Raw genomic sequence first — 10,971 nt, 5'->3', positions numbered from 1 at the left:
GCTCCAAGTTAAAAAATTGTGTTTGGGAAAATAAAATCATGTATAATAGATATGGAGAAAAACTTACCTTATATTTCATACGATTTTTATTATTATTATCATATCATGTTATGAGAGATAAAGAAAAAAAGGTGTGAAATATGTTACATGAAAGTTTTATTCGATAACTATTTCATATTTCATCGCAGACTTCAAGAGTGTCGTAAACAATAGGGCATTTCTGCGCTCTCTCTCTCTATTTTCTCTCTTTTGTTAGCGTGATTCTTATTATAAATGCAAGCATCACCCCTACTATTATTTCAAACAAAAAAAGTAGACAAATATGCTGGCCGTTTGGAACGTGGTTGGAAGCCACATAAAGACGTCACGTTTGAACTCATACAGAACCAAATTCAGTTTCAGTCATTGAACTGCATCTTCATTCTGCCTTGCGGCTCTTTACATTTATTTCAGAAAGAAGAAAAATATTTTAAAATTAGTTAAATACAATTAGTTCATCCTTCCTACTTGCTCAGATACAATTATCACATTCGGTGAGGAGTTTTCCTCTTCATGATCTCTTTGCCAAAAAAGAACAAAAAAGGAGAAAACATGACATGGTTTGCATATCATGTTTTGGTATGAAGCCTCTGTTCTCTGTACACTTTGGCTTCCTCTGTTGCAGCAGCATGTGTTCCTATCTTCAACTTTCTTAATACTTTTTGGGTATCATCTTTTCTCTTGGCCAAAAAGAAAGGGACTTTGGGTAGCTTTCCTTATGCCAAAGGTTTGTGGCTAGCTCTCATCAATATTTCTTCATTTCTTTAAGAAACTAGAAAGAAACCAATTCTCTTGCAAATTGCAATGGAAAAGGAAGTGTCTGGAGTGTTATGGGCTTATGTTTTAGGAGATAATCTGATGGGCAGACCATTTTGGGGAAGAGCAAAAGGGCCATACTGGATGCCATTTTGTGCACCAACCATAGACCACCTGCATAAAGCAACAAACAAGGCCATGTCAGCTCTAACAGATCATAAAATCATTGACATTCTATTTTAAGAAAGAATGGCCTTTTTATTACTGTGTTCTCTGTCTCTGATGCTCTGCCAGAGCCCACCCCCTCAAAACTCAAAAGGTTCAACAACTCAAGGGGAATCAAGTACCTACCTGTACTTTGTTGTTAGATGGTGTAAAAAGACCAAAATCTCCAGCTTGGCTAATTCATTCCCAGGACATGAGTGGGTCCCGCTGCCAAATGGCATATATGTGTTGGGCTTTGGAGCAACCTGTCACACAACATGATTAATTGATGAGTATCCACTGCATCCAATTCCAATTCCAATGAATAATGTGATCATGATGATGCTGTGGTGGTTCAGTTTTAGGAGAGACTTTCATGCAAGGAAAAATCACTTTTTGTTATTTTTGACAAATAACGCAATGATACGCGAAATAACTTTTTCACGCATTCTTGTATTATTGGCTGAAAAGTACAAAACAATACTATTCTCGTTATAAGAAAGTTTTTTTTGCAGTTTTAGAGGAACAGAACACAGATATATGAAATTATATGCATATAGTATCAAACTATATTCACCTCAAATCTTGAGGGATCAAACTTCTCAGGTTCAGGAAAGATTTCTGGGCTGTGGTGAATGTTTCTGAAAAGTGGTAAAACTTTCCACCCTTTTGGTATAAGATAACCTGAAAAATAAGTTTCAATTTTAATTAGGCTAGAACAGATTTTAACTTTCAAGTAAAAACTACATCATTTACTTCAATTTTTTTAACTGACCTTCATATTCAACATCTTCCACAGCTTCCCTGAAAGTAAAAGATAAGATGGAAGCAACTCTAAGTGTCTCCTGAATAACCCTTGAAGTCATTGGCATCTTCTTGGTATCTGACCAACTCAGAGCCTTCTGGTTCCCTTCATCATCACCCTCCTCTTCTTCTTTTGTCCTCATTATGGCCTCTTGCTCTTCCTGTAAAATCATAGCCAGTAGGAATAAGAACCCACCAAGAACAAAAAAACAAAAAAATGACACAACATAATTGAATTGAATTAGTAATCTTACAGTGACAGCTTGAAGAACACTTGGGTTTTCGCCAAGGTACTTGACAATCCAAGTCAAAACGCTGGCCGTTGTATCACGAGCAGCGAAAATGACACCGATGACGTTGTCAGCAATCTGTTGGTCTGTGAGGCCTTCTTTGTCACCCATAAATGATCCAAGAAGGTCCTTATGGTCCTCCACCTGCTTCCTCTGCCTCCTTGTGGAGATAATTTTAGCCAAGATCTGAGCAAGCTCCTTCCTGGCTTTCATTGATTTGTGAAAGAGTGTGCCTGGAAGATTAATTGGCATTGAATTGTAACCCTTCTCAAGAATGTAGTAGCACCTTTTCAGATCCTCTCTGTACAGAATTTCATCCTTTCCAAAAATAGAAAGGAGTGCAACATTGAATGTGAACTGCAACAACAGAAACAATTGATTGATCAGCACAAATTAAATATATTATCATCCCAAAATAGCTGCTACCCATTTTAAATCTTTGATTGCTAGTTGCATAAATATGAATATTATAGCAAGTAGAGGAAATGTTCTCTTGCCAGAAATATATTTCTATACTTCTGTTTGCCCTTTTTTTAGTTTTATTTTATGTTCTCTGTTCTGCTCTGTTCTGTTCTGTTCTGTTGAGAGAGAGAGAGAGAGAGAGAGAGAGAGAGAGAGAGAGAGAGAGAGAGAGAGTGGCTCTGGTCTGGTCTGGCTAACTCACCGTTTTCATTTCTTGGAAGGTGTTGACCAAGCGGCCTTCCCAGGACTGAAGAGAGTCTTTGGCTATGGATTCAATGTCAGGGACTATGCTCCTGATGGCTTCAGGCATGAAGGCACGGAGGACAAGCTTCCTCAATTTGGCATGGTAATCTCCTTGGTGAAAAAAGATGGCTTGTTTCCCCAACATCCTCTCTTTGCTTGCTGGGAAGGTTGGCTTGAACAGATGGGATCGAGTTACAAGCACAAATTTTGCAGCTTCTGGGCTTGAAATCATGACACAGGGACAACCCAAGATGTGGGTTTTGAAGATAGACCCAAACCTATATAATATATATCAACACAGTACACATATTAATTGACATGGGCATAAAATCAAGTAGCAAGTAGGCAATTAAGCAAAACCCCAAGATGTGGTTTTCCATTTGGTAACCAGAACAATGGATGAATTGTTACCTCTTTTGTTTCGAGGCAAAGAAGACATTTGGGTTTTGAGAGTAGAGTTGGAAGGTCTCTCCTACATAGGGCCAACCTAAGGAACCAGGTGGAAGTGGGAGTTTGGGGCTACTGGGAGTGAAGAAGAGCTTGGAGATGAGGGAATGGATGAGAAAGAGGAAGAAAACAACAAAAGCAAGCATGCAAAGCATGGAGTATAAAATACTGCTGATTTCCATGTCTCTAGATATGAATATAGCTTGCGCTTCTTCTTCTTGTAATTTTGGGTTGGTTTAATGGCTGATAGTTTTGTGAGCTACTAAATTGATTGTTGCAGTAACAAACAATAACTAGAGAAATTGAATGAAATGGTGATGAACCAAAAGAAACAACGAAACTGGTTTGTGTTGTATTATGTGATGAAAACAAGTGAAGTGGAAGACTATTTATAGGCTATGATGTGGGTTTTGAGACGAAGATGCGAGGAAAGAAAAGGTGCTTTGAATTACAGCTCGAATCCCACACACGGAATCTGCCTCCAGCTCATTCCTATGCTTTCCATTTCTCTATTTACTCGTTTCTTGTGTGTGTGTGTGTGTGTGTGTGTGAGAGAGAGAGAGAGAGAGAGGGGGAGAGAGAGAGAGAGCACGTGTCGGAGAGAAACAATGCATAAAGAACGTGTACTAGTGTGCGAGGGTCGTTTGACCGTACAACAGTGCGACTGCCGTTAGTGAATCACGAAAGAAGTATATTTTCTAGTAGTGCGGTTTTTATTAGCAGAAAACAAACACCCACCAAAGTTTAGAAGGATGCAAAAAACACCTCTTGTCTCTTCAGCAATACAAAAAGGCAAAACTTTTATCTCATCATCCTCTATCCGTACTCTTTCCCCATTTCTCTTTTACATATTATACTCTCTTGCAATTTCATTTCTACACTCACTCTACTTTACACCAACCCCACGTACGAATAATCTATCTAATCTACTACTATGTATTACCCAACTATCTTGCGATCTTTGTATGAAATTGCACAATAACTAAATATGATGTGGAATAGTTAACCAAATATCTTGCTATTGTTGTTTTGAAGAGACAAGTGCAACTCATTGTTGTACTGTGACATATGTGCTTTTCGGCCAAATAGCGACATTTGTTAGGTCAAAACAATGATTAATTTGAAGAGTAATTTTGGAATTTTTGTAGTTTGTTTCCAATTAGGATTACTAGAGTTTCTAGAACTCGAGGTCGAGGTAGTACTAATATCAATATTAGCTAAGGGATTATGGTTGTTATCCCTATTTTATTATCAATAAAACTTTGAGGTTTCTCAACTTTTTAATGGATATTCTAGGTTTTCTTGTGTTTTAGACTATCATGTGATTGCAAATTATTATCACTTTCAAATCTCATGCAGAACTCCATCTTGAACATTGATTGGTTCCTTGACTTTCCCAAGTTATTATGTTATTGATTGGGAATAGTAAAATAGTGATATCCCTGTTACAAGTAAGTTTTTTTGCTTTCAACAAGACCTGAAGAAGCAGTCAGCCCCTTCCACATTGCAAAAGAGCTTATTGCGTAGTTGAAGAAGTCTGTTTTGTGATTGCGATGCATAACATGATCTAAGGATACCCAAACACAGCCTGTACAAGCATGCTTGTATGGCAAGCAACCAAAGGTTCTACCCTTCATCAAAGTGGACCTCCTCCATCCCAACTTTGGACCCACATGTTCATGGGCATGTACCTAAGGGCGAAGCCAAGCTTGAGTGGGCTCCAGCCCAGTGCAATGTTTTTAAGAGCATAAATTTAGTTCTAAATTTTAAAAAGTTCATCTTATTCCCATTCCAAAAAAAAAAAGAAAAAAAGAAAGTCTATTTTACCCTAGTAGCTCTTAAAATAAACAACATATGTTAAACTCAGAAAGACTGGTCAGCGGCCCACTACTAACAACACCAATATTGTCCCCAACTTAACCACCTATAAAGCCCAGCAGGTGAGGTTTTATCACAAAAGGCCTCGGTATTATTAGTAGTAGAACCATTTATTATATTTTGTATTTTATTTAGTTAAGTTTCGAATGTGAGACTCATATCCTTCAACATGTCCTCTCACGTGGGACCACCATATAGTGGGCCATACGTGGAGCCAAGTTCACAACGGAGTCAATCATTCATGCCCAACACGTGAGCACCACGTATTGGGTAAAGAGTAGGGGTAAACATTCAAGCCCAACATGTGAACACCACATATTGGGTAAGGGTAGAGGCCTAATTCAAGCCTAGTCAATCAACCTACTCTAATACCATGTTAAATTCAGAAAGACGGGCCAGCGGCCCACTATTAACAACATCGATATTGTCTCCAACTTAACCACCTACAAAGCCCAATAAGTGTGGGGTTTTATCACAAAAGGCCTCGGTATTATTAGTAGTAGAATCATTCATTATATTTTGTATTTTATTTAGTCAAGTTTCCGATGTGGAACTCATATTCTTCAACAACATAACCCTATGAAAGTTCTTGACTCCTCCTTTGGCACCACACCATGTCTTCAGAGAGAGATTTTGGTAAAATTATGAGAGACTGATTTGTGGGAATTTGCTGTATATTCATCTCTTTGTAGGAGACCATATTTATAATACAACGAAGCCTTCGAAGCGAAGTACAGTAATAAATTCCTAATTCTATTTACAGTAGGAAATCATGAATAAAGAGAAATCAATTACAATTACTATAGGAATCCTTGGTGAGCAAGGGAAGTCAACGGGTCTACAAGTCACGCCAACACTCCCCATCAAGTTGCTGCATAGCTATCGCCGATGTCCAACTTGTCCAAATGGACCAAATGGAAATTCAAATTATGTGGCCTCGAGCTTCTGCTTGATAAAATGTTGATACACTTCAACATGTTTAGTGTGATCATGTTGAATTGGATTATGTGCAATGGATATTTTAGTTTTGTTGTCACAAAATAGATTCATCACATATGTAAGTGCATATCCAAGCTCAGTAAGGAATTTTTTTAACCATAGGAGTTTGCAAATTCCTTTTGTCGTACTTCTGAACTCAGCTTCTGCACTGGATAAGGCAACCACTTATGTTTCTTGCTTCTTCAAGTAACCAAATTAACCCTCACAAATATGAAGTAACCTGATGTAGGTGAAGACAGGGCAAAGTTTAGGGTCAGAAGAGAGGGCCATGTGTCTCAACAGACAAGCTAGGCTACCCCTAATTCTCAACCCAACTCAACTAATGCGCCTAACTTATCCAATGCACCTAACTCATCCAATGCAACTAACTCAAGTTTTCAACCTCACCAAGCTTCTCAATGCACCTAACTTGTTGTTTTGGTTTGACAAGGAACTTGTTTTGATTAAGTGGAACTTTGAACCCATGTTGGTGGAACTTTTGATATCTGGTTTGTATCAGGTCTAGACATCATGGGAATGTTAATCATTTTGGAACTTGTTGTTTTGATTAGGTGGAAGTTTGAACCTATGATATGTCTTTTGAATAGGAGGAAAGTTTGGATGTTGTGTCTTTTGATAGGTGGAAAGTTTATTTAGGTTGTTCATTTTGTATTTCCATGGATATTGTAATGGATATGGTTAATTGATAATGTATTTCCATGGTCTTGCTTATGACAGAGGCTTGATTTCTAATTGAAAATGTTTGCTTACCTTCTCAGACTATCAATGGAGTATATCAATTGCTTTCCTTTTACCAGTTACAAACACATTTGTCAAACACAAAAAGTTTTACATTCCAACTAAAAGTTTTACATTTCAAACACAGCTATTACAAAACTCATCTTCCAAAGTCTTACATTTCCACTCCCCTTCCTTTCTACACCACATTACAAGGGCAATTGCAAATATACATTACTGCATTTGTGTTTGGCACACATCAACCACGATACAATCACAAACAGTAAAATACACAGCCCAAACCAAGTCTTTCCTGCCTTCGATTTTTCCTTTGCAGACTTTTTTTCATCTTCCAACCTGTTATTTTCCTTAGTAGCTCGGGTATGATTTGCTTTGATCTCTCACACATTTCAGGGTCACCCCATTCCCATAATGTACATCTAATTGCACAATTTTCATAGCCAATTCAAACAAATTTTAGGGTATAATTTCCCTAATCAGAGCAAACAAATCAAAACCTCAAATTTTGATTTGCAAACTTATGCTCCCACGGACATAAAACCAACTCCTTGGATGTGAAGCAGTCCAAGATGTTTGCACTTTTGCAATCTTCCTACAGTAGCAGACCATTGAAGCCAACATCCTTGCACTGCTCTCCTCAACGTGCACATTCCACCTCTATGAACCATGTCGTCCCTCAGGTTCCTCCTCATCTTCACTAATTAGGTTTTCAAAATACAGTCTGTCCCTTTTATTCAAGGGTTTAGGGTTCGACAATCGTGAGCATCTAGATTTGGTGGAGTTGGACGTGAAATGACAAAAGGACCCTCATAAAGCAAGCACGTGACAGAAGTTGATGGAAAACTGAATAGAAAGTGTCGAATTTTGTTGTCGGGGATACATTGGCGAAATAAAAAAAAAATTAATATCCTTAATTTTCTAAAAACAAAGGATAGAGGGTCGATGGAAAGTTAGGGATAAGTTCAGGGGGCATTTCACCAGTTTACCCTAAAATTAATCTCATGTGAATAGTAATTGCTCTTGGGTTGCCATGGCAATGGGTGGCAAAGTAAAAAAATAAAATAAAATTATAGGGCACACAATATTCACGTGAATAGTAACCTGCCTTTACTTATCCTTATCTTTTACCATGACAAGTAGGTGAAAATACTCTTATAAATTGTAGCGGTGTAAATAATGAATAGTGATGAACATCATACAACTATAGTTTATTCAGGATGGCTACTTGTCATGTTAATATTTTAATTTTGTACATTGATTCTTGTATGAGACTTACATCACTTCCGTTTGAGCAAAGAATAGCATAGGGCGGCCGGCCGAAATCACTCACATCAAGACAACTGATAACCAATTTTAAACTGAATGCTAGGTTTCTGTTTCTTGGTGAATCGAAGTCAAATGCCAAGTTGGGAGAATCGGGAAGCTGCATGCATATATAAACATATCATAAGAAAGAGTTAGTTGGTTATTATCAATCAGCCTTTTGACATCATCCCAAGGCAAGGGGAAGGGGGGCTTTTAATGCCCCAAGTTGAGTTCTGATCTGATCTATCCATCTGTTTGTGATATCAGTCAAGAACATTAAAACATGGACCTGCATGCGTAACGGTCAGTTAGTTGCACATAAATGATATGTGACTCTGCAAATTAAAGTCTTAGACGATAGGGGAAGACCACTGGCCAGGTGTCCATTGTATGATTCATCCATGATCCATACAGTTGCACAAATGTCCACAAATGTGTGAGCTAAGGAAAGAAGAATTGGGAGAGAAAAGTCAAGGTGATGCCAACTTTGAACATTAATGAAGGGAAAAGTAGAATGACCACGATATCTACTTCATGCATCCAAAAAAAGTTTGCAATGTTGAAACACAGAGAGAGAGAGAGAGAGAGAGAGAGAGAGAGGGAGAGAGAGAGGAGAAAACTCATGCCTGCATATCTACTTCATGCATCCACGTGTCCCGAGCAAACTCATGCCACATATACTACTTTTTGTTCTTATATATTTTGCTTTTTTGTTATTACATTGCCACAATTAGATAATTATACGATTAAATAATGAATAAACCTAAGGCTAATTTTATAAGAAGTATTCCTGCTCATAAACACTCTTTGCTAGAAGCACTTTCGTAATAACAGGCTGGTACGTAACACGAAAGTTTTTACCTAATCCAAGGCAAAACAATATAGAAAGCGAAAAAGTAAGCTAGACTTATTAATCAAGAGACAATGAGATGAGATCCTGATAGTGACCTTCTAAGGAAGATGAATCAAACCTAAGCAGCTGTAAACTAAATATTGTGGTTATATCAGATGAAAAGAAAAAAAGATCATATCTTGTGTTCGTTCTATTTATTTAACTCTCATATTTTTTTTATGGTAAAGTATAGATTCCATAATTTCTTGGCAGCATATAGTTTTAATTTTCTGACCTAATAATGGACTAGCACTATACATAACCTATTTGATAAAATCCATAGCTGCGGTATACCACATGTATTTTCAAATCTTAAAGTTATAAAATAAACTTAAGTTGGAAGAGGGAAGTCAATTTTGGATCATCTGAATTGGATTTTTTTTGGCTCTTTTCCTTGTTCTTGAGAGTGCCTGGTTCCAGCTATCATTCTTATTATTTTCTATATGAGAGAGATAGAGAGAGACAGAGAGAGAGAGAGCCCACTAGGTCGACTAATGTGACACTTGAAGTGGACATTCACCTTTGATAATTGATAGTGTATCTAGCTCCACTCCAAGTCCAAAAAATAAAAATAAAAAAAATCGTTGGATTTTACTCTTGAGGACGAGACACTACCATATTATTATATATATACATGCACGATATATATACTATGTACAAATTGGGAATGTGTATAATGACAAGATTCTCTCTCTCTCTCTCTCTCTCTCTCTCTCTCTCTCTCTCTCTCCTTCCCTTGAAAGAAGAGTTTGCGATCCACCACATACCAAAAAGGTCTCAAATCTTTTTGAAGAGATTGACATCAGCTTTCCTTTTTCTGTCAAACTAAATCACTCATCAATTATCATCATATCCTTTTACTTTCGTGTCACCAAAAAAAAAAATCAACAAAAAGACTATAAGCAGATCAGATTGCGATCTTTGGCTTCCGAAAAAGTTATATCGAGTATCAATTCCCACCGCTATTATCATTAACTAGAATGTGGATATTGACCAGATGCCAAGCTAGTTATAAGTGTTCGTAAGCAATTTGACTAGAATTAATCATTTTGTGCTAATATTCTCCCTGTTATCCGATGTGTATGGCCGTTGATTGAGAAAAACTTTTTTATCACCGATTGTATACAATTATATTATATATTAAGATTTTTTCTGGTTGATAATTAATTTTAAAGATCCGAACGTCACCCCACTCAAAACCAACGTCTCAAATTTTTTTACTATTGTGGTATAAGATTTGACAGAGACTTAGCGCAACAAGTTTACAACTTAAAAGAAAGCGGCTCTTAACAATCATCCACTCATTGTGTCCCCAACCTGGAGTGGGGTCATTACCCCTACTTCAAATTGATCTTGAACATTGTGATCATTGAACCTTGCTTGTTAATTGAACCTAGGAAAGAGCAGGGAGACCACAAGTTAAAAAATCATATTGATTTTTTGACTGATTTTTTATCTTGTGCTTTCTATATATGTAACGTGAAAGTGAAACTTTCATGTATCCCAGAGAACATGTACAATATTTCTATATATATCAAGACAAGGAAGATGTTGCAGATTTAAGAACCAAACCCATGATCTATCATTAATGCATGTCAACGCATGACGTGTCTCAAAGATGAACGTCTGTACGTATATGTATGTATGTATGTATGTTTGTATGTCAAAAGCCGTAAGTCTATGGGCCCAAATCAAAACCAGACGACTCCTAGTTTGTGAGAAAACCACCTAGAAGGGCAGCCCCAGTTTGCTGCAATTTGCATGGACTTTAAATAAGTTGTTTTTGTTTTGGATTCAGATAAGTTCCAACTTTTTGAGGGGTGGGATGGGGTCATCGGTCATCCACTATATAGTATCATAAACCCCCCTTGCTCTAAACAAGTCAATTTTGCTATATTATTATTATGCATTCCT

At 37.2% G+C, this 10,971-nt stretch overlaps 1 protein-coding gene across 1 annotated transcript; it reads right to left on the bottom strand.

Moving 5' to 3' along the window:
- On the bottom strand, positions 370–3,639 carry LOC18776649 (abscisic acid 8'-hydroxylase 1). Its single transcript, XM_007210515.2, has 7 exons — positions 3,210–3,639; positions 2,758–3,076; positions 2,058–2,450; positions 1,775–1,964; positions 1,577–1,683; positions 1,147–1,265; positions 370–969 (listed from the first exon to the last, which is right to left on the bottom strand). The coding sequence occupies exons 1-7, from the start codon at positions 3,425–3,427 to the stop codon at positions 876–878; spliced, it is 1,440 nt and encodes a 479-aa protein (XP_007210577.1). The 5' UTR covers positions 3,428–3,639; the 3' UTR covers positions 370–875.

Source organism: Prunus persica, chromosome G5 (assembly GCF_000346465.2).
Source record: "Prunus persica cultivar Lovell chromosome G5, Prunus_persica_NCBIv2, whole genome shotgun sequence".
In the NCBI taxonomy this organism is placed as follows: domain Eukaryota; kingdom Viridiplantae; phylum Streptophyta; class Magnoliopsida; order Rosales; family Rosaceae; genus Prunus; species Prunus persica.
Note: the sequence above shows the minus strand (reverse complement) of the source record. Positions and strands in the feature narration are given on the sequence as shown.

Bases quoted from the DNA above. Each gene is read 5' to 3' on its own strand.
- LOC18776649 (XM_007210515.2), bottom strand. From the start codon at position 3,427: ATGGAAATCAGCAGTATTTTATACTCCATGCTTTGCATGCTTGCTTTT. The intron at 2,451-2,757 runs GTGAGTTAGCCA...CTGTTGTTGCAG, and splicing joins CCTTCCAAGAAATGAAAACG to TTCACATTCAATGTTGCACT. The intron at 1,965-2,057 runs GTAAGATTACTA...ATGATTTTACAG, and splicing joins GTGTTCTTCAAGCTGTCACT to GAAGAGCAAGAGGCCATAAT.